The sequence below is a fragment of the Urocitellus parryii genome, chromosome 16, assembly GCF_045843805.1.
Source record: "Urocitellus parryii isolate mUroPar1 chromosome 16, mUroPar1.hap1, whole genome shotgun sequence".
Lineage (NCBI taxonomy): Eukaryota > Metazoa > Chordata > Mammalia > Rodentia > Sciuridae > Urocitellus > Urocitellus parryii.
The window spans coordinates 18,095,263-18,117,780 of record NC_135546.1 but is presented as its reverse complement, the minus strand read 5'-3'; the positions used below and the strand labels follow the sequence as shown (position 1 = coordinate 18,117,780).

General features: G+C 65.6%; 1 protein-coding gene across 8 annotated transcripts in view; it reads left to right on the top strand.

Moving 5' to 3' along the window:
• The window catches only part of Iqsec1 (IQ motif and Sec7 domain ArfGEF 1), a 179,699-nt gene that overhangs the window by 140,360 nt on the left and 16,821 nt on the right, over positions 1-22,518 (top strand). For 6 of the 8 annotated variants that reach the window (XM_026415072.2, XM_026415073.2, XM_077793538.1 and 3 more), the window contains 2 exons: positions 14,488-14,767; positions 17,371-18,608. In XM_026415072.2, the coding sequence (XP_026270857.2) occupies positions 14,488-14,767; positions 17,371-18,608 (1,518 nt within the window). Of the gene's footprint in view, positions 1-679; positions 967-7,129; positions 7,152-14,487; positions 14,768-17,370; positions 18,609-22,518 lie in introns of those variants that run through there. The other 2 variants (XM_026415071.2, XM_026415076.2) reach the window with 2 other exon arrangements.

The following is a 22,518-nucleotide window of genomic DNA, read 5'->3' as shown; positions in this document are numbered from 1 at the left end:
CCCGGGGCGGGCGCGTCTTCCGCGAGGCCCCAGTCGGGCCTTAGGAACTGAGGCCACCGTCTGCGGAGCAGCCTCGGGTGAGCGGCCGGGTGCTTTGTATTTGTCGTGCGTCGTCGCCGGGAAGACGTGGCCACTGGGAGGTGCTGGAGCTGGAGCGGGTGCGCAGAGCGCGCCTCCCGCGCCTCCGGAGCTCACGGGACCCGAGGGCGCCGCCCCGCCCGGGATTCCCAGGGCGCCGCCCCGCCCCCGGCACCGCCCCCGCGGCCCCGCGCGGCCACGCCCCCTAGGCTCCGCCCCCACGGCTCTGCACGGCCCGGCCTGGCCCCTCTCGGCCCCGCCCCCGTATCCCCGCGCAGCCCCGCCCTCGCGGCTCTGCCTGGCCCCGCCCCGCCTCTCTCGGTCCCGCCCCCTGGTTCCGCGCTCCCCCCCCCCCGCCCTTCTCGGCTCAGGTCCTCTCGGCTCCGCCCCTCTAGGCCCCGCCTCCTGGCTTCGCGCCTCTCCCAGCCCCTGGGTCCCGCCCCCTGGCTCCGCGTTCCCCCTCCCCTCTCGGCCCCGCCCCTCTCGGTCCCGCCCCCTGGCTTCGCGCGTCTCCCGCCCCTCTCGGCCCCTCCCCCGCCGCCCTCGGCCCCGCCCCCTCCTTGGCCCCGCCCCTCCCGGGCCACATTCCTCCGGCCGGGACTGTCGCTGCGCCAGGCGGGCGGCGGCGGAGGGCCGGCTCGGCTGACCTGGGATCGACACCGGGCCCGGAGCGGCGGGAGCCGGCAGGCCCTGGGCCCGGGGACGCGGCGTGGTCCCGCGGCAGGAAGCCGGGCCCTCGGGCCGAGGGTGTGAGCCTGGGAGCCGGTGGGCCGCGCTGGGCCTGGGTCCCTGCTCGGGCCGGGGCAGCGGCCGCCCGGCCGCCATGTGGTGCCTGCACTGCAGCTCGGAGAGGACGCAGTCCCTGCTGGAGCTGGAGCTGGACAGCGGGTGAGGCCGGGCGCGGGGGCGAGGGCAGGGCCTCCTGGACCGAGGCCCGGCCAGGGACCCCCGTGTTCGGGGTGTGACGAGTGGGGGGGCACTGTCTGGTGGCCAAGAGTGCCCGGAAGAGGGGACGCCCGGATGGGGCGCGAGGGTGCCCCTGCTAGAGCCGGTGTTGCAGGGTCGCCCGCTGGACCTGTTCCTGGGGGACAAGGGAGGGATCTGGGGACCTCTGTGTCGGAGTTGCCCTCGGGGACCCCGGGTGGGAGCTGCTGTGGGTGGCCGGGTGGCAGAGCCAGAGGCGGATGTGACAGAAGTTTGTGGCGGGGCGGGGGATGGGGGGGCCGGGCTCTGTGTCTGATGGCAGCCAGGGAGGCTCCTGCGGCTGTGTCCATGGGAGACCCTGGGCTTGTCCCTGAGTTGTGTGTCCACCTCATCAGGGAGACCCTGAGCAGGTTCAAGTTGTGGGTCATGTCCCAGCTGTGCCAATCAGTGGGGGCTTGGGAGCCAGGCACCTGGCAGGGCCACCTGCGAAGGTGCCGGACCTCAGGTTTGCGTGTGTGGCTGCTGTGTGTGACTCGGTGTGGCCTGGAGGGGGCCGCTGGTCGGGGGTGTTGTTTACACACAGGGGCCAGGGGGCCTGTCATGGCCGGGGCTGGAGCTGGCATCTGATCGGCCGCCCTGTGAGCTGTGGGCGGCTGGCGGGGCCTCAGCGGCTGTCTGTGAGCAGGGGGTGTGTGCGGGGAATATTGATTTCCTCTCTCCCTCGCCGGGCAGCTGCCCCCTGAGCCGACTGCGGCCCCTCCAAGGATCAGGGGAGGGAGGCGAGGCAGCGGGTCTGCAAACAGACGTGGCTGTGTCGTGGCTGTGTGGGTCCCCGCTGGGGGAGGCCCACCTGGAGCCTTTTGATCTTTCAGTTCCAAAATTCTGCAAGTGCGCGTGCCTGGCAGTTGCATGAAGACCCTGCATGAGGTCCCCTCGGTCCCCTCCCCATCCCAAGTGCTTCAGGCTCTGTGTGGGGTTGTGCAGACAGGGGGGCGGGTCCCTGGATCCGGGGCGGGGGCCAGGCAGGCTGCAGCTGCGGGACCATCTGTCTGGCATCAGTGGCCCGGGCTGGGGCTGGGGGTCCCGATATCCTCACTCCACACGTGGCGGCCACCCTGAGCAGCCCTTCAGCTGTCGCTCTCTGTCTGCGCCTTCTCCTCCCGTTACCATCACCCTCAGGTGGCAGGGGAGCCACAGCTGGAGTCCTCGTCAGCACCAAGACTCGCGATTATGGAGTACCTACTGTATACTCAGTAGTAGCTTGCACCAGGCACCAGGGACCCAGCAGGAGGCTCCTTGTCTTTGTTCTGTGCAGCCCCGGTCCAGGGAGAGCAGGCGACCGACCGCCACTGGGAAGCCACTTGTCCTGGCTGGACTCCTTCACGCCTCCTTCTGCCCCTCCGTGAGGACTTCCCCAGGATCCGCAGGCCACCTAGCGTGTCATTGAAACCGCCTCTTGTGTGGGTTCCTCAGTCCCACGTTCCTTCTCAGAAGTCCCTTGGTCCCTGCTCTAAGCCCTTCCAGCTGCAGGGAGTTGGGGGCCTTCTGAGTCTGCGCTGCACATGAGCCGTCGCTCCCCGATGGCAGGGGCCAGGCCAGGTGTCCTGGGGCTGGAGAACCGCCCCTTAGCCTCAGAGCAGGTGGGGCCCAGTGGCCGCAGAACATGTGGCACATCTGTTCCGAAGGAAGCCCGGGGTGGCTGGACAGCGCCCTGGACCTCTGGGCTGTTGGGGCTGAGTTGTGCTCCTAGAGCCTTCCAGAGGCCCTTTGCCACCACCCAGGGTGCTCCCAGCTGGCCATCGCCGCCTCTCCAAACCCAGAAGGGACCCTCCAGTCTCCAGTGATCCGAGGAGAGCCCAGTCTGTAGTGGGCCCGAGAAAAGCCAGTCCAGGCCCGGCCACGCCACCCGCACACAGCCTTGGCCATTCCGCGTGGCCCATGCAGGGCAGCAGCCTGATGCTGGGCTACACTGGACCTCGGAGCCCCGCGGCTCTGCTCCCTGGTTTCCAAACGGGCACAGCAGGGCCGGGTGCCAGGGACTCCACCAGAGTGTCCCAGCTGTGCCTGAGTCGGCCTGGCTGTCGTCTGGGGGCCCCACCGGGATTTCAGCCTTCTCCAAAGCCTCGGGAGCCTGATTCTGAGCGAGCTGTGCTGATATTTACCCAGATCCAGCCCAGAGGCGCTGGCGGGCAGGCGGGCAGGCTGCAGAGTCACCTAGTGGGGGCTGGGCACTAGGTGTTTCTGGAGGGCATTGGCCAGGCCTCTGGGAGCTCCTGTCTGTGCATGCATCAAGGATTTTTTTGGTCTTGGGGGGGCCCTGGGGATTGAACCTAGGGGCTCTTCACCCCTGAGCCCCTCCCCAGCCCTATTATGCATTTTATTTAGAGACAGGGTCTCGCTGAGTTACTTAGGGCCTTGCCGTTGCTGAGGCCGGCCTCCAACTTGCGATCCTCCTGCCTCAGCCTCCCGAGCCACTGGCATGACAGGCGTGGGCCACTGTGCCAGCTGTGTGAAGTGTACTGTGGCTGGATTCTGCAGAGCGCGGGCTCCTGGTTTTACCAGGAGAATCTCTAAGTCCAGGGCACCTCAGCGATCGGGGTTGACTGTGCCGCTCGTCTGTGGGCCTCTGAGCAAGTGGGTGGCCTCGCCGGGCAGGCCAGCCCTGGGGTCCCGCGGTCAGAGGCTGTGTGTGTTTGTCCACGTCAGTGTGTCCTTCCCAGCTGTGCTGACCGGCTGTATTTTCTTCCTTCCTCTTTTGTAAGTTTCCTCTGGATTTTGATGACACATGGAATGTCCGTCCAGTGAGCTTGAGAGGCCTGGCGACCGTCGGCAGCGCCCCGTGGGCTGGGCCCCGGCTGGAGGCCTGGGGAGAGGTGGCCGCTCGCGCGTGTGGAAGGGGGAGGGCGCACAGAGGCGGGGGTGTGATTTGTCATTGGGCCACAAAAGCCAATCTCAATGGCCTTAGAGGCCACTCCAGCTTCCGAGGAACTTACTGGTATGGCCTTGAGGACCCGCTGCTGTCCTTGTGAGAACTACGCAGAGCAGGAATCCATGACCACGCGGTGGGACTATGGCTGGGCGCCACCTAGACCCACCACTGCCCTAGCTGCCATGGCCAGACCGTCATGGGGCAGGTGCTCAGGCCCTGGGCCCGTGGCCTGTGTGCTGATGCCCACGTGGCCTGGCACCTGGCCACCCAGGAACACATGTAGGCACCCACCCGCAGTCTCCTGCGCTCCTTTATCCACACGAGGCAGTTTTTCTGAGCACCTACTTCGTGTCAGGCCCTGGGCCAGTCGAGAGACCATAGCGTATCCTGAAACTGGCCCTCACAGAGCCCGGGTCTTGTGGGCCACTCGGAACCCTGGCTCCTTCTCTTCTCAGCTATGCAGCCTTGGCTGTTTCCTTCCCCGTCTGAGCCTCGGTTTTTCTCATCCATGAAATGGAGCCAGAAGTGACTCCCCGGGGCATGTGAGGCTTCTCCTGGTGACCTATGTGTCCAGGTGCCCAATGTCTGGTAGCTATGGTCACCACCGTCGTGATCGGCCACCTCTCTGTCCCGTGAGATGACTAGAGCTTGAACGACTCTTCACGGTTCTTATTTGCCAGTTTCTGGGGTGGGGGACGGGCCCCAAGGGCTGCCTGGCTCCTTGGCACCCTGTCCCTGTCCTCGCCCTGACCCGAGGGTCACCTGTGCGTCCTGGGCCTGTGCAGGGGCTGCTGCTCCTTGGGAGAAGGCACCTCCTTCCCATTTTATGTCCTTGCTCTGTGGCTTCTTGACGCAATGACAGTCCCTGGTGGGACCCTGCAGAGCGCTCCCTGGCTGTGTCCCCTCTTTGTGCAAAGGTCAGTGAAAAGATGACAGTAGTGGCCATCCGGGCGTCTGGGAGAGTGTCCCTTGGTCCCCAGCACGGGTGGCATTGGTGGGTAGCTTTCAGCCCCTGCTCTGCACAGAACAGTGATCTGGGACCAAAGCCACTGTCCCCTGACGCCCTGAGGGATCAGTGTAGACACGACAGGTTCTGCGAGGTGAGGGGACCCAGGGCCAGGGCCTGTGACGTCAGTGAGGACCCGGGCGTGTGGGTGCTGGACACAAGCCCGCGGGAGGACAGAGGGATCCTTAAGAGGAACAAGGAACATTCAGATTGTCCCAGATGGGAGGCCCCAGGCGCCTCTGCCCCATAAGACACTTTTTAAGCAGCTGAGGCTGGCCTCCGACTTGCGATCCTCCTGCCTCAGCCTCCTGAGTCCCTGGGATGACAGGCGTGCGCCACCACAGCGGCCTGAGTCCTGGTTTAAAGTGACAAACCAAATGGTGTTTGGCTTCCTGTTTCCGCCAGCAGGCGAGGTGGTGTGAGCGTCAGAGGCAAGAACGTGAAAAGGGTAGGTGGTGAGGCCCCGTGGAGGCTGAAGGCTGGCCCCTTCCCTTGCGAGGAGGCTGGTCCGAGCTGGCCACGATCGGCCTGCCCTCTGTCTGGCCTCCTGGGCCAGCTTCCATACCTGAGAAGAGGGCGACCTTCATAACCCCTGTGGTCATTTGCAGAAGGAGGTTAGAGGACAGAGTCCGCGGCCAGATGTCCACAGCGCTCACTCCCCCCTCGACCCCGCCTGCTTCCCAGTTGGCCTCTGATCCTGGCCTCCTGCCTTTCACCCTGGGGTAAGGGTGGTTGTGGACTTGGCCCAGGCTGACTGTGTTCATTCTTTTTTTGGTCCCAGGGATTGAACCCAGGGTCACCTGACCACGGAGCCCTGTCCCAGCCCTTTTGGTATTTTATTTAGAGACAAGGTCTCCCTGAGTTGCTCAGGGCCTGCTAAGTGGCTGAGGCTGGCCTCCACCTTGCGATCCTCCTGCCTCAGCCTCCCGAGCTGCTGGGATGCCAGGCGTGGGCCACGGAGTCCAGCAGAACACTGGGTTTTCACATGAGACCTCCCGATGTCACAGTGTCACCCACATGTTGCAGTGTTTTAAGCAGAGCCCTGTCCAGCCCCACGGAGCAGGCTGTGAGCCACACTGACCAGGCTGGCTCAGCCCCAGGCTGCCATGCTGCCAGAGACCTGGGGTGCTTGTCCTTTGGAGGTCCCTTGATGTCCTTGTGAGGGACAGGGTGCTGGTGGGTGCCAGGCCTCTGGCCAGCTCTGCTGGGGACGGGGCCCGGGGTGCAGGACAGATGGCCCTGGGGAGTGAGAGGCTCTTGGTGGGGTGGGCTGGGGAGTGGCTTGGCTGGGCCCTGGGGCTGCGGGCACTGATAGGGACTCCCGCCCAGCAGCGTCCACAGACGGGGCCTGGCAGGCGTCCCCGGGCACCCCACCCAGGGCCTCCCGCCGCCCCTGCTAGCTGGCCCCGCGCCCAGGGAAAAGCAGGTGCTTGCCAGGCGGGCGGGGGCTCGGCTCCCACTTCCTGTCCGCGGCCCCACCAGCGCCTGGCCCAGCCTGGTGGCCTCCCTGCCCCCCGGCTGCTGGCCACATTTACTCACAGCCAAGACCCGCCAGGTCCTCCCCCCCCCGGGGGGGGGGCCTCTGAGGTCAGAAATGAGCTGGGTTCTGAATCCTCCCTCCTGGGCCTCTGGTCCATCAGTGGGAATGAGTCAGAGCACAGAGAAGGAGCCTATGGCTCCTGCAGACACACAGCTTGAGAGAGCTCAGAGAAGGTGCCCTTAGCTCCTGCAGACACACAGCCTGAGGAAGCACAGAGAAGGTGCCCTTGGCTCCTGCAGACACACAGCCTGAGAGAGCTCAGAGAAGGTGCCCTTGGCTCCTGCAGACACACAGCCTGAGGAAGCACAGAGAAGGTGTCCTTGGCTCCTGCAGACACACAGCAGTCTGTGTTTAGGGAAGTGAGGTTTGGCCCTGGTGGATGCTGTTGGCCAGCCCTGGGCTCCCAGGCCACAGAGCCCTCTGCCTCCTGCCTCCTGTGTGCCTGCTGAGAGCAGCGCTCTGCCTGAGGACGCTGCCCAGGCCTGCCCTGAGACTGGCCCCTCCCGGCTTGGCAGTGGCCCCGCCAGGACTCCCCTGGGCACGGCCTCACCTTGCCACGTCAGCAGCGCCTCTCCGTGCCCGGGGAGACGGAGGCTCCAGCCAGAGCACAGCAGGCCGGGGGCCTGTCATAGCGACGTCGGGGCGGGAAGTGCCACACGGTACTGGGGACACAGGTCAGCCGCCCACCACCCCTCCCCCCAGCTTGGGGCGCCCCAGGACCACATCTTCTTGGTGACTCTCCAGTGGCCGAGAAGCCCCTGCGTGCCCAGCTGCTGTCCTTCTGCCCTGTCGCCCGGGCAGCCGAGGGCCAGGGCGATGCCCAGCCGCTCAGTAAGGAAAGCGCTAAAAATAGCCTCCCCTGGGGACACCCATTGTCCTCAGTCCTATATTTTTCTCTGTATATAAAAGCCACTGCCGGAGGCCCCGGGGCCTGGTAATTAAAGATGACACTGTGGCCCGGGAGGTGGACTGGTGGCACTCAGCCTGGCCCGTTTCCTGCCCCGCAGACGGTGGGCAGTCAGGCCAGGGGCCCGGGGAGGGGTCCTGGCTGTGCCCTGGAGTCCCGAGGCCTTCCACAGAGGCCACAAGCTTAGGGTGACCACCGGGACCCAGGACGGGGGTCATGCCCACTCGTCAGCTGGGCACAGGGCCAGGGGACCCCATTCCTCCTACTGTTCCATTCAGACTCCAGGCTCCTGGAGCAAGCCCTGCCAGAAGCCCACTTCATGGGGCATCAAGGGAGAACACCAGGTCCCTGTGGGCACAGGGATTCCCGAGGGTCTTGTCCCCTGCGGGGGGGGTCTCAGGCCAGCCCCTGCCTCCTGCCACCTCTCTGCTCCTGTCAGTCACCGTCCGCACGTGCCCAGTGTCTTCAGCCTCCAAGCCACAGCCCTTCCCTGGAGCCCCAGGACCTCAGCTGTCCCCAGGGCCGCCCTCCTCGTCTGGCCCCTCCCACAGAGCTGACTGTCCCCAGGGCCAAGTTCCCTGCAGAGCCTGCATTCAGCCCAGAGGACACACTTCCAAAGTCTTTTCTGGCTTGGTGGCACAGCCCGGGCTGTGTGCTTGAGAGTCCAGCTCCCGAGGGCTGGCCGGTGCGGTTCAGAGTGAAGTCATCGGTGGCCTCTGGGTAGAGGGGAGGGACGGGAGTTAGAAGGCCGCCCTAGGCATGGGGCATGGCATGTGCAAGGGTCCTGTGGTGGGAGGTGCCGGGACTAGAGAGGGAAGCCGGAGGCCGGTGGCTGCTCTGGGCAGCCCTGGGAGGCAGGCTGGGCAGGGTCCTGCACCATGTTCTGGTCACTTGGTGGCTGGGCCACTCATTGTGTCCTCTCGGCAGAGCCCGCAGGGGGACTTCTGGAGTGTCCACAGAGGCCGCCAGCTCCTTGGTTCTGAGTGTGACGCACCCAGGGTTGGGGAGGGTGTCTTGGCCTTGGGGTTCAGGGACACTTGAGCCGTCAGCCTCTCGTGTTGCGTGACTCTGTCCCCAGTTCCCGCGTTCCTCCTGGGGGTCCCTGGTGCTGTGCTCCAGTGTGCCATGCCTACCCTCGCTTGGAGGACATGGTCTGAGGTCCCTTCCCGTCCTCCCCAGGCCCTGCCCTGGTCTGTCCCACCCTCCCCCAGTCCGGAGCCTGGAGGTGACACAGGCTTGAGTCCTGTGCAGAGCAAGAGCATCATCACCTCCTCTCTTCTGGGTGATCAGCCTTGGTTAATGTGGCCCAGGCAACCAAGAGGGACACAAAGCCCTACGTGAGGGCTGGACATGAGCTGTCCCTGCCTTATCTGGCGTCCCTTTCAGGAAATCAGACGCCTGGACCCAGGAGGGCTAGAGGCGAGCGGGGACAGACGTAAGGTCAGAAGGCATTTTTGCTCTGGCCTGTGCCGGCCCCTGGCCTGAGGCTTCTGGTGGACATTGAGCCACAGACGGAAGGTCACCTGCGTCATCAGCCCGGGGCCAGCCTTCTTGGAAGGGGGTGGTGTTATCAAGTGATGTGGCCCCGGGTCAAGGACCCCCAGGGTCAAGGCCCAGTCGGCTCTGTCTGACCTGGCGGTCCCTGCTCCCGCCACCTCCCAGGTGGTGACACCCGGCACAGCTGGGGCCCAGCAGGCTCACAGAGGAGTCCCAGATGGTCAGCCCCGCGTCCATGCTGACCGTGTCCCCAGCCGCTGGCTCCCTTCCTTGTGAGTCCCCAGCCCTGCCGTGTCACAAGTCCTCACCTGTGGTGTGGCGGGGACGGTGGCTGGTGTGAGGACCCTCTCATGAGGACCTGGAGAGCCCAGGCTCTGGTGCCCTGTGCCTGTGCCACGCTGTCCTGTGACCTGCCACCAAGGGAGACCCTGGGTCCGACCCTGCACCCTGAGGCCCATTGGGCCACCCTCACGCCCTAGCTGTGCCGCCCTGGGGCGGGCACTTGACCTCTCTGTTCCTATAGGACTGAGTCTCATGGGAGCCGGCCATGCTGACCACCATGGACACTGAAGGGGGTCCCCTGCTCCCCTGCCCGGGCCCAGAGCTGCCCTGGGGGACATTCTGGCTGAGGGCAGTCACTCTCGACCCCACAGCCCCTCGCCCCGACCCCTGCCATCGAGTGGGGCCGCCCAGCCCAGGCTCCTGCCGTCCAGCCTGTGCCCGTCTTGGACATGGTCCCTCCTGTCCTTGGCCACTCCTGCCTTTGCTAGAGTCCGGGGCTGGTCACAGTCCCCCACCGCTGTCCCCTGCTGTCCCACAGCCACAGGGAGAGGAAGCGGGCAGCAGTGGTCCCTGGAGGCCCTGGTGGGACTCCCCAGAGGTCAGGGGGCACAGGGGCCCCGTGGCACTGGTGGTGGGGGACGTCCCCTTGGCCCCTGTCCTGTGGGGACCTGAGCGCTCACTCCTGAGCCCCTTCCTCACTCGGGGACACCGTGGGGCATGGCGTCCTTTGCTAAGGAGAGCCACTGGTCACTGTGGATGGTGACCGCCCGGTGCCTCCCTCAGGTGGCGGTCCCCGCTGCTCTGGGGGCCATCTCCGGTCCCCCCGCTGGCCCACTATGCTGCTGGGGACCCTGGTCCTGGGGTGCACCTGCCGGGACAGGGAGGAGGTGACATGACTGCGCCAGCTTCCAGGACTCGGGGACCCAGTCGCCGTTCACCGTGAACTGACCCTGGGGCTGGTGGCTCGTGTGGCTTTTGGTGGCTTCTCTGGCCGCTCAGGTGGCAGTGGCTTCCCTCCATCTTCCCGAGACCCAGACACATCCCCCGCCGCTGGCCTCGTGTCCTCGATGTGGGGAGGGCCACCGGGTCCCTGGTGGCGCAGGGCCTCAGGTCCAGCCAGGCCTGTGACGGGGAAGCGTCCTCGGGCCACCTCCCTGCGCCTGGGCGTCCGTCCTTGGGGGAATCTCTGGGAAGGGCCCCGCACCCGGAGCCTCCTCTGAGAGCGTGGGGCCGCCCAACTGCCAGAGAACGTTCCAGAAGCTCTAAACTGCCGGGCACCGCCAGGGACCAGGGCTGTCCTGCCCGTGGCTTGAGCTGCGCGTGGCCCGTGTCGTCGGAGATGGTCACTGGGCTGCTGTGGAGGATGCGCATGGGGCCGTGGAGGGACATCTGATGGCGCAGGCTTGGGGACAGAGCTCCGCAGGGGCCTGACCTGGGTGGTGAGGCTCAGGAGGTGGGAGGCCGGGGCCAGGGACCGGGGCAGCTCTGTGCCCCTCCCCAAGTCCACCTCCAGGACCCAAAGCCACTCAGCCCGTGTCCTGGGAACCCGAGTCAAACACGTGTGACCGCCCAGTGAACGTGACTTCTAAGCCGGTTTCCCTGGGTCCTGGAGGTCGAGACCGCTGGGCCTCAGTCCCCGGCCTCCTTATTGATTTTTTTGTTAGGGTCTCACTCAGTTGCTGAGGCTGGCCTCCAATTGGCAATCCTCCTGCCTCTGCCTCCCAAACCTCTGGGATTATAGGCACATACCACGGCCATCAGCTAGGAAGCCCCCTGGGGATTGAACCCAGGGGCCCTCAACCATGGGGCCACCTCCCCAGCCCCATTTTGTATATTATTTAGGGACAGTTATTTAGGGCCTCACTTTTGCTGAGGCTGGCCTCCAACTTGTGATCCTCCTGCCTCAGCCTCCTGAGCCACTGGATGACAGGCGTGGGCCACTGTGGCCAGCACTTGAGCCTCATTTTAGAGCTCCGAGTCTCTAGGACATCTGCCCCTCTGCCTGGGAGGGAAAGAGTCACAGTTACATGACATTTGGGACAGTCCCCCTCCCCCCCCCAGGAAGAAACGGGCAGAGTGGCCTCCTAATCAGGAGGCAGGAGGAGCCACGTGCAGCCCAGTCTCCGGGAATGAAATCTGGTGACTTCCTGACCAGGGGCCACCAACTAGATGCTAATCGCGACCCCTCCCTCGACTGCCCGGGCTTGTCGGCAGGCGACACTGGCCGTTCTGCTGATCAGCTCTGGTCATCTCTGACGCGGGCTCTGGGAGCGTCGCACTTGGGTGGCTGCTGGGGGCACCGTCAGGATGTGACGTCGTCCACGTCAGAGAGCGTCCTCCGAGATCCCAGAGGAATTCTTCCCCAGCTCTGAGCCCGGGGCCGTGCGGGTCCCCTGGGTGTCCCCTGTCATGTTGGGACATTTGGATCCTTTTGTGATTAGTTTTCTGCTTTGTTCTCCCTGCAGTTCGGAAAGGCGCCAAGCCCACCCTTGGGGACACCGCGTCCCACCCCTGGGGACACCATCTGCATAGATTTTTTTTTTCTTTTTTGGTACCAGGGATTGAACTCAGGGACACTCGGCCACTGAGCCCTGTCCCCAGCTGTACCTTGTATTTTATTTAGAGACAGGGCCTCACTGAGTTGCTTAGCGCTTCTCTCTAAATTGCTGAGGCTGGCCTCCAACTTGTGATCCTCCTGCCCCAGCCTCCCAAGCCGCTGGGATGACGCGTGCACCCCTGCGTCTGGCTTCTGCGTACACTTGTGACTAGTCTTGGTGACAGTTGAATGCGGTTGGCGTGGGCTGGGGGTAGGAGGAAAGGGATGCTGCCCAGGGGTCGAGGGGCCGGCTCGGGGTGACCGTCAGAACCTCCCTTCCTGGACAGGATGCTCTTAAGGAGAGCCCTGGTTCTTTCTCCCTAGAACCTTCTGGAACCTGCTGGTCCCCAGCGTCACAGAGCAGGACCTCTGGGCCGCACAGCCCCTAAGTACTTCCACCTCGTATCCCAAAGGGCCCTTCCCAGGCCCCACGCCTCCCTCCAGGGTCGAGGACACCCACGCTGATGTCCTCCGTGTCCCTGCCACGCAGCCAGGCTGAGGGAGGCTGGCCCCGCGCGGTCCCAGGCTGGGCCTCGGTCCTGAGCCCTGGACTGACTGCTGGTGGCCGCTCGGGGTCACACCCCCTTCCATGAGTTCAGTGCCTCCAAGGGCTTCAGGCTCCGCTCAGGGGCCTGAGGAGACCCGTCCGTCTCTGCAATGCCACTCACTCAGCCTCGGGGACCACCGAGTCCCCTCTCTAGCCTGGGAGCCTGGCTGTGTCTCCCATCAGCCTCGGGCTCAGACACACAGATTTGGCCTCTGACTGAACACAGCAGGGGACGCAGGTGCTGTGATGTGCTAACGGGCTGCATGGACCAGGCCACAGAGTGCGGGCCCCGCTGGGGGCTGGGTCTAGAGGCTGAGCCTGGAGGCTGGGTCTAGAGGCTGGGTCTGGAGGCTGGATCTAGAGGCTGGGCCTGGAGGCTGGGTCTAGAGGCTGGGCCTGGAGGCTGGGTCTGGAGGCCAGGGAGAATGGGCTGGGCTTTGTCCTCCGTCCTCTGAGGAGTACAGGCCTGAGATCAAGAGTGGCGGTTCGCTCCCTCCTGCAGACGGTCAGTAGAGGAACGCGGTTTTGTGACCGGGCACTGGGCAGAGCGTTAGCTGGCCCCATCCCTCCTTTGCACTGGCCCAGAGGAAGCAGTGGGTGCAGGGGAGAGGGGACGGTGGCTCTTCAGAGGTTGGGGATCTCGAAGGGGAGCCACCTTGGTGTCCTTGAGAGGGAACCTGAGGCCTGCAGACGGGGGATGTCCCTGGAGGCCAGAGCCCAGGGCAGGAGCGGACACTCTGTCCCTCTGTGTGAACCCGACAGCGAGAGCTGAGATGGGTCAGCGGCCCTGGCTCAGGGTGGACCTGGCTCCGGGCCAGGCTCCCTCTGCACGGTCTCTGCCGGCCTCCTTCCGGGCCTCACCCCGGGTCTCGCCCAGGGCCTCCCGGGAGCCGACAGTGGACAGCGGAGTCCCGCAGCCCTGAGGGCAGCAGGAACAGGCGGGCCCGGGTAGACCAGTTGTCCAGCTGTTGAATGCAGGGCGTTCCCACCGCCTGGGTGGCCCTGTGTCCCCTGTCCTCCTGGGGCCACTTCCACTGAGACCTCCACCCTGCCCCAGGGACCAGAGGGGTCTTCAAGTCCCTTCCAGCCCTGGGTTGAGTAATGTCCCGGGCACAGGGTCCCTGGCAGGGGGACAAGAGGTCACACTGGCGATGTGTGTCCACGTCTCCCTCTGGCCTGTCCCTCGCTGGAAAGCCGTGCACGGGGGACCCAGCGTCTGCACGGAGCGAAAAGTGTTGTGAGTCCCAGAGTCGAGATGAGTCACCTGCAGGCTGTCCCCACCCACTGTCCCCCTGGCTGACCCTGCGCTGCCACCACTGTGCAGAGGTCAGGGGTGTGCTGGACACGAGGGCGTGAGAGGCGGCAGGTCCCGGCGGCCACCCCCGGGCTCTGGCCCACCGCCGGCTCCTGCTCAGTGCTGGTGGCTCGGGCAGGGCCTTCTCCCCGTGGGTGGCCCCTGCCAGCCTTCTTTTAAGGGTTAAAGAAAATGTCTGCAGAACCTGGTGCCCAGTTCCCAGCCCGGACAGTGCCACGGGCCAGGTGCCAGGGACACTGGCATGTCACGGCTGGAGGCCAGGGGAGGGGGCTTGGGCCCATCTCCTGGGCTCTTGGAGGGCGCCTCCTGTGTCTCCACGTGGCCCCCACCCTGCCCATCTGTGTCCTCATCTCCTCCCCATTACACCAGTGTCCACCCTCATGTCCCTGCTTTGGCTGAATTGCCTGGTGGAGACCTCTCAGGCCGGCTGCGGTGGCCTACGCCTGTGATCCCAGCTACTTGGGAGGCTGAGGCAGGAGGATCGCACGTTGGAGGCCAGCCTCCGCCACTCAGAGAAGGCCCTGGGGGCGTGTAGAATCCAGGTGGTGACAGAGAGGGACTGAGCGTATTTACTGAGCACCTACTGTGTGCCAGACTGAGTTGCCAGCAGCCCCGGGGCCATACCGCTCGTTGTCCCCGGGGAGCCACTCGCTGGCATTGGTGGCTGCTGGAGAGGGGCAGGTCTGACTGAGGACATGAAGCCCGTGGGTGGCCGGGATCCACAGGATGGCGCTGCTCAGGGTCTCCTCGGGGTCCCTCAGGCGCGTGGGGACGCCATCGTGGGACGGGGAGCGGGCAGCAGGTGCGGGCCAACTGGCGCCCGGGTCCTCGATGCCCGCTCACAGGACACTTCTCTCCCCCTGCAGCGTCGAGGGCGAGGCCCCCAGCAGTGAGCCAGGCACGTCCCTGGACAGCCCGTCGGCCTACCACCAGGGCCCACTAGTGCCCGGGGCCAGCCTCAGCCCGGAGCAGTGCGAGCTCACGCCCGGCGCCTATGGGCTGCACGCGGGGCCGCAGCGCCCACGGAGACCCCGGCTGCAGCACTCCACGTCCATCCTGCGCAAGCAGGCCGAGGAGGACGCCATCAAGCGCTCGCGGTCACTCTCCGAGAGCTATGAGCTGTCCTCAGACCTGCAGGACAAGCAGGTAGGTGGGGTGAAGGCCATCCTCCTTCCCCAGAGGCCAGGACCAAACTCCCGAGAGTGGACACTACGTGCAGACCAGGTGCGCCTGGCCTCCATCCCTGTGGGCTCCACGGGATCAGAGGGACCTTCAAGTCCCTTCCAGCCCAATTTTGCAATTTATTTAGAGACAGGGCCTCACGGAGCTGCTCAGGGCCTCGCTGTTGCTGAGGCTGGCTTGGAACTCGCGATCCTCCTGCCTCAGCCTCCCGAGCTACTGGGATGACAGGCGTGGGCCACCGCGCCCAGCTAAGAGGCAGCCTCTTGGGGTTGAGGGGGACAGAGGAGTGTCCCTATCCCTGCTAAGATAGTGGGCAGAGTAAGCAAGGCAGCAGGAGGTCCCCTGGGTGTCACAGAGCCCTCCCAGCAGGTGAGGCCCAGCCCTGCAAAAAGGGGTCAGTTTAGTTCTGGAAAGGGCCATAAAATTGGGGGAAAGAGAGTGGCTTGCTGGGCATGGTGGGCACACACCTGTCATCCCAGCGACTTGGAGGCTGAGGCAGGAGGATTGCAAATTGGAGGCCAGCCTCAGCAACTTAGCAAGACCCTAAGCAACTCAGCAACACCCTGTCTCAAAATAAAAAGGTAAAAAGGGCTGGGGACAGGGCTCAGGGGTTAAGACCCCTAGTACCCAAAAAAGAATAGAACTAGAGTAGCTCTGGGTGGTGGCAGCGTCAAATAAGGGGGTGGACGTGAGAACTGGGTATTCCCCAAAGAGGTGACAGCAGCTGCAAAAGTCCCGAGGTACTGAGCTTGGTGTGTGTGAGGAGTGCAAAGGGAACAAGTGGTGCAGAGGCAAGAGACCAGGTGACGTGCACAGGCACAGAGCAGCCCAGGGCCCACTGAGCTTCCTAGCAAGCAAGGTAAAAACGGGAATCGGCAGATGGCGTGAGCACTGCTGGAGGGGAGTGGATGCTCTATTCCACAAGAGTCTTCATCAGGGGACACGGCACCCGCAGTAGTGACAGGAGCCCCAGGGAGGTTCAATGCGTCCCCTGACCTCTGGCCCTGTACGCCTTCTGGGGCTTTCCTGTCCCTGAGAGAGCCTGGGTGGGTGTCGGGGACTGTCCCCAAGTCTTTGAGAGGTGGCAGTTCTGCTTTGTGGGTGAGCATTCCTCTCGGTTCCTTATTGACGCTGTTCCAGAAGTTTCCCTCAGGGTGAGTGAGAGCCAGAGCCACAGCCCTGGCCACAGGGCCTTCTCTGGCACCATGTGTCCCCTGCGGGCCGGTCACTCCTCCTTGCCCGCCTGGGAGCCCAGGAGGTGGCGTGAGGCCCCTGGGCTGCTGGCTGCGTCCCCAGGTTCCAGGACGCAGACTGACCTGGCGGGTTGGCCTGGCCTGGCCCCGTGTGGCCTGCTTGGTGACTCAGGGCAGGGACTGTGTCTACCTTCTGGAAGTTTCCATCATACACGCTCTTGGGAGGAGAGCTGGGGAAGCAGGTGACCACCTGCCCAGGCTTGGCAGGAGGAGCTGGGGATCCTTGGGCCTTAGGGACCGGAAGGGCTTTCCCAGCGCTTGGCCTCGGGCCTCCAGTGGCCCCAGGATTCGTGGGGTTCATTGGCAACCCCCAGGACGGGGTTCAGCCGGCTCCCGGGGAACAGGTGGTGCTCCTGGGTGGCGTCCAGCAGCTCAGAGCAGGAGAGAAGCTGCCGCCCCTGCCACCCCCCGGGCCCTGATCCCCGGGTCCCGAGCCCGTCCTCTGTCCACCCCCTCCTGCGGCCCAGGACCGCTGGGCTACCTGCCTTTTGGCCCAGCTCTGGTGCAGGCCGCTGGAGCGGAGGGTCCGTCCCTCTGGGCCTCAGTTTGCCCACCTGCGCAGCGGGTGCTGAGGGTTCACAGAGCAGGCTCAGCTGCAGGAGGATCACGAGTTCAAGGCCAGCCTCAGCCACTCAGCTGGGGTCTGGTGTGCCGAGCGCTTTGTACCCACGTCACCCAGGACTCCCAGAGGCCAGGAGGCAGGTCCCACTTTCCAGATGGGGAAACTGAGGAGCCCCGTGGTTCCCTGGGGTAGAGGCAGGGTTATAGCCAGGCACTTGGCCTTGAACCCCAGTGCCCGTCCTCAGTGTTGGGCATGTGCCCCGACCTGCCTCGGGTCCTTGGCCTCCAAGGGACTGGCTTCATCCCTGCCAGCACCTCTAGAGGGGTTTGATCAGGCTGTGCCCTAAGATGTGCCAGGACCCAGGGCATCTGTAACTCAGGCCATTTGGAAACCTCATTGTGGTCTCCCCTGCAGGGCTGCCCATGCCTCCCCTTTGACGTGGTGTGACCCCAGAATCCACAGGCCTCCCCCAGCAGTTGTCTGGAGGCACAGTGAGGCCCTGGCAGGTCACATTCCTATAGAATCAGGAAGAGGCTGGGCGCGGTGGCCCACGCCTGACATCCCAGAGCTGGGGAGGCTGAGGCAGGAGGATCGCAAGGTGGAGGCCAGCCTCAGCCACTTAGGGAGGCCCTGAGCAACTCCACAAGACCCTGTCTCTAAGTAAAATAGAAAAAGGGCTGGGGACGGGGCTCAGGGAGGGCTGGGGTGGGCGAGCTGGGGACAGGGCGGCCTCACTCTCTGCTTCCCCCCAGGTGGAGATGCTGGAGCGCAAGTATGGGGGGCGCCTGGTGACCCGCCATGCGGCGCGCACCATCCAGACGGCCTTCCGCCAGTACCAGATGAACAAGAACTTCGAGCGCCTGCGCAGCTCCATGTCCGAGAGCCGCATGTCGCGCCGCATCGTGCTGTCCAACATGAGGATGCAGTTCTCCTTCGAGGGTCCCGAGAAGCTGCACAGCTCCTACTTCGAGGGCAAGCAGGTCTCGGTGACCAACGACGGCACCCCGCTGGGGACCCTGGTGCCCGCCGAGTGCGCGGAGCTGGGGGAGCCGCCCGCCGCGCTGCCGCCCGCGGCCCCCGCCGGCGACTTCGCGGATGCCATCACGGAGCTGGAGGACGCCTTTTCCCGGCAGGTGAAGTCGCTGGCTGAGTCCATCGACGACGCCCTCAATTGTCGCAGCCTGCACGCCGAGGAGGCGCCCGTGGCCGAGGTGGCCCGCGCCCGCGACAGCGAGCCGCCCCCGGCCTTGCACGGCCTGGACCCCCATAAACTGGACGAGATGACAGCCTCCTACAGCGACGTCACGCTGTACATCGACGAGGAGGAGCTGTCGCCGCCCCTGCCACTGTCGCAGGCCGGGGACCGACCGTCCAGCGCCGAGTCGGACTCGCGGCTCCGGGCGGGTGGCGCGGCCACGGACTATTGGGCGCTGGCGACGCCCGAGGAGCGCGCGGACGCGGATGCGGGTGGCACGGCGTCCCTGGAGCGGCCCGAGCCGCGGCTGCGCGCCGGGCGCCTGCCCCTGCTGACCATCGAGCCGCCCAGCGACAGCTCGGCCGACCTCAGCGACCGCTCGGAGCGAGGCTCGCTGCAGAGGTCGGGCGCCTACGAGCGCGGCCGGGTCGGGCCGCAGGGCAGCCCCAAGCGCATGGCGCACGGCGTCAAGGGGACCCGCGATGAGCCAGAGCCCCGGGCCCGGCCGCCGCGGCCCTTGGAGGGCCACCTGGCCATCAACGGCTCTGCCAACCGGCAGAGCAAGTCGGAGTCGGACTACTCGGACGGCGACAACGACAGCATCAACAGCACGTCCAACTCCAACGACACCATCCACTGCAGCTCCGAGTCGTCGTCGCGCGACAGCCTGCGGGAGCAGGCTCTGAGCAAGCCCACCTACCACAAGGAGGCGCGCCACAGCTGGGACTCGCCCGCCTTCAGCCACGACGTGGTGCGCAAGAGGCACTACCGCATCGGCCTCAACCTCTTCAACAAGTGAGGCCCGCGGGGGCGGGGACAGGGCCCGGGGATGGCGCGGAGGGGGAGGGCACGGGGCTGGGGCATGGCAGGGAGCGGGAGGGCACGGGCAGCCACCCACGGGGGTCTGGCTCTGCTGGGGGACAGCAGGCGCGGGGGCACGGGCAGCCTGGCCTCCGGGAGGCTGAGTGGAGGGAGGCTGTTCCTAGCAGGGCCGCCACAGGATCTCCTGAAACCTCAGGTTGAGTCATTTCCATCCCTCTCACCTCTGGGGTGGGGGTCATCAGATGTCATTATGTGTGGCTTCCCTGGGGCTGTGGATGTGGACATGACATGACTGCCCCATCTGGGGACATCAGAGACCTGTCCCCCCATGGGTCCTTAAGGACCTGAGTCTTTTCTGTCCATCTCTAACTTTCCTGCCTTTCTGGGTAGCTCATATCTCATCAGATGGACCCATGGGAAGTATCCAAAGGACATCCTCAATTGCTTTAAAAAAAAATTCTTGTAGTGACAGCATCTTGGTGGGTGGCTGAGGCTGGCCTCGAACTTGCCATCCTACTGCCTCGGCCTCCAAGTTGCCAGATCTGCAGGCGTGTGGCCCGCACCCAGCTCTGGATCTGAACGGGGGTCTTTCTCTTTACTAGTTCTCCCTGGGGACTTAGGACCAGCTCAGGAAGGTGCCTGACCAGCTCTGCTGGCTGCTGGCCCGGCCTGGAGCTCAGAGGTGACCGGGAGAAACTTGACCCCTTTACGCAGTTGGCGGGGAGGATGGGCAGGCCCAGCTGCAGGTGGCTGAATGTATTAAAGAGGACAAAGGTTGACCTGTCCCTTAGGGGCACTGGCCACCTGGAAGAGGCTCCCGCATCACGTGCGGGTGGACAGTCCCATCCCTGCAGATGCTCTGGAGAGGGCTGGCCCAGGCCCAGGGGTGAGCATGCACTGGGTGCGTTTCCGCTGTGTGAGGAGCCGCTGGTGCACGGGCCTCTCTGGCCAGGCCTTGGGTGGCGCAGACCCCTCGGCCCCTCCAGGCAGCACTCGGGTGGCACAGGGTGCGCACTGGTCCCTGGTCCCAGCTCGGCCCTGCCCCACCTCCAGACCAGGTGGCCCCCTCTGCACATAGGCCCTGGGGGCAGCTCACGAGGGGATGGCCCCCTCTGGACAGCCTGGCAGGTCCCCTGTGGAGGGGAAGCCACAGCTGGGTGCTGACCCTTGCCCAGGGTCTAAGGGCCTGCAGAGGGGACCCTCGCTGGGAGGGCCCACCTGCCAAGGAGGCTGCCAAGGCCAGTGTCCAGATGTCCCCAGGTGCCTAGCCCTTGTCCCTGCCCCTGGCCACACATCTGGCCGGCAGCTTGAGGAGGCAGGGGGAGGGGTCCAGATGTCACCGTGGTCTTGAGCCAGGCCCTGACCCCTGACCGTGTCCAGGAGGGGGCCGGCTCTGTCACTGACCAGCCATGGGACCTGAGCCACGGTGTCAGGACGGCGTCCACAGTGGAGTCGGGCCCCTTCCCCGGGGACAGGCCTGAACGGAGACCAGGAGCAGGACCACCCACTGCAGGGACCAGGCCCAGGGCAGCTGGTGTCAGCACCCGTGCTCCACAGTGACCAGCAGGGACCTCAGCCTGACACTCCCGCTTGCCAGTAGCACTGGGGTCCACCCCGGGGCCACTCCTGAGACCCAGGGCACGGGCCTGGCTGTGCTCATCCCGTCCTGGCCTGGTGGCCCCTGGGGTGACAGTGGCAGGTCCCCTGTGGAGCTTGGAGCTGCGCACGGGCCTCAGCGGCCCTCCCAGCCTGGGGTCCTGTTTGGGGACAGTCCTCCTCCAGTGCTCGGTCCCTGTGCTCGTCACCTCTGTGCAGCCACCGCGGGATGGGGCAGGGGGACCCAGGACCGGGCCGAAGGCCACGGTCACACCCTCTGCTTCGCAGTGGCCCTCGGAAGCCCGGGCAGTGGGTCTTTGGAGCTGGTCTCCCCTGCTGGGCGGGGGCCATGTGGCCAGTGGTTGTCACCATGTCCAGACCCCATTGTCCCTGGGCCTGGGGTCACAGTGTTGAGTCCCCATTGGGGAGGACCGTGTCCAGGGAGCAGGACCTGCCACCTCTGGTCAAGAGATGACGGTCCCGCTTGGGTCCCGCGTGTGGGCATCAGAGTGGACAGAGTGGGGGCTGCGGGGGGGGGGCTGCTGGCCCTGCAGGTGGGTGGGCAGAAGGGAGGTGACTGTCCTGCAGGACCTGGGTCCCTCCAGAGGCCCTTCCAGGGGTGCGGGGCCTGCGGGGATTCTGTGGCTCAGCCTGTGGCCTGGGGGGACCCTTGGCCTCCCTCTGGGTCAGGGGCCTTTGCCTCTCAGGGCACAGGGACCTGCTCACACCAGTTTGACCAAAGGCGCTTCCCTGGTCCCCAGCTGCAGCCCTGTCCCCTGGGCAACAGGGCCACCAGCGATCTCCAGCCCCTGCAGGTTCCTGCTGGCGCCAGGTCGGCTCCCAGGGCCACTTCCTGTGGTCAGCAGGAAGTGGGCTCTGTCAGGCCTGAAGCCAGGGGTGAAGACAGCCACTGGGTCATGGGACGCAGCTCGCCAGTGGGGTTGGAAGTCCAGGGACTCCCGGTAGGGACGCTCCTCGCGGGCAGCTCCGACCTGGACAGGTGCAGGGCCTGCTCTTGCCTGGAGCCTGCCATGGCTCCCTCTTGCCCAGTGGCCCCGAGTGGCTCAGGGGCAGGTGGCTGCGCGGTCCTGGCTCCTGGTGGCACTGGACCCTGGGTCAGTGTCAGATGCCAGGGAGGTGTCCCCTGCCAGCCTTAGGGGAGGCGCGGGGCGGACCCGGGCGCAGACAGAGGGGGCTGGGGCGGGCCACTCCCGACACCTGCCAGAGCACGTCAGCCACGGCAGGGCCCAGACGTGGCGGGGCAGCTGGGGACGGCGAGAGAGTAGTGGGGCGCTCAGAACCTGCGGGACAGGGCTGCCTCTGAGTGGCAGGGACAGCGTGTTCCGGGGCTTCCCGGGGCGGAGGAGGGGCTCACAGTCCAGCACCTTCATCTTGCTGGGCGCCCTGGAGCTAAGTGCCTTAACCTCTCTGTGCCCTTATGGAAGTGTCTGTCCGCTGAGGCTTTTGCAGTGGCCCTTCTGTCCACCAGGAACTTTCTTCCTGTTCTTCTTGCTCCTGTTCAGGGCCACCTCCTCAAGCAGCCTCTTCCTGCCTGTCCCTTTGGCGCATCCAAAGTTGACACCTCATCCGGGTCCCTGGGGCATCCTGAAGTTGGCTCGGCCCCGTGGCCAGAGCGCCTCTGAGGGCTGGGGACACGTGCTTTGTGGACAAGCTTGTTGACTCTTCCCAGTGACTGACGTGTGCCCCAAGCGAGCCCCAGAACACAGGCACAGAGAGGTTCAGGAACTAGCCCTAGGTCACCCAGCTGGTCAGCCAGACTCGGCCCCCGGGGCCATGCCCTGGACATCAGCGCTGCCGTCCCTAGGAGTGGCACATGCGCCCTCCGCTCACCGTCCAGTAGCCCTGGGCAGGGGTGGGACAGTGCGGCTCTGTGACAGGAAGAGGCCGAGGGGACTGGGTGGCAGCCGCGGCTGGTCCCGTGGGACACGTTGCGGAACCTGTGAGGTGTTTGTCCCTTGGGCACAGAGCACGGGGCTCTGCAGGGACAGTGGGCGAGGAGGTCTGCACTGGACGGGGGGCCTCCCTGTGGGAGGGGACACCAGCAAGGTCCCTGGACAGGGGATTCGCCCTGGAAGTGTCTGGGGCACTGGCTGCCACCACCAGGGCCACACTCTAAGGCTGGTCCCCTCAGCAGGAAGCCGTTCAGGGCTCTGCCCTGCCTCTCCAGCCCGTGTCACCTGCCATCCCCCCCAGGGTCCTTGGTGCCCGGCTTTGGTTCCTTGCTTCTGCCGAGTCGGGTGGGATCCGTCCTTTCTGCCCTGGGCTG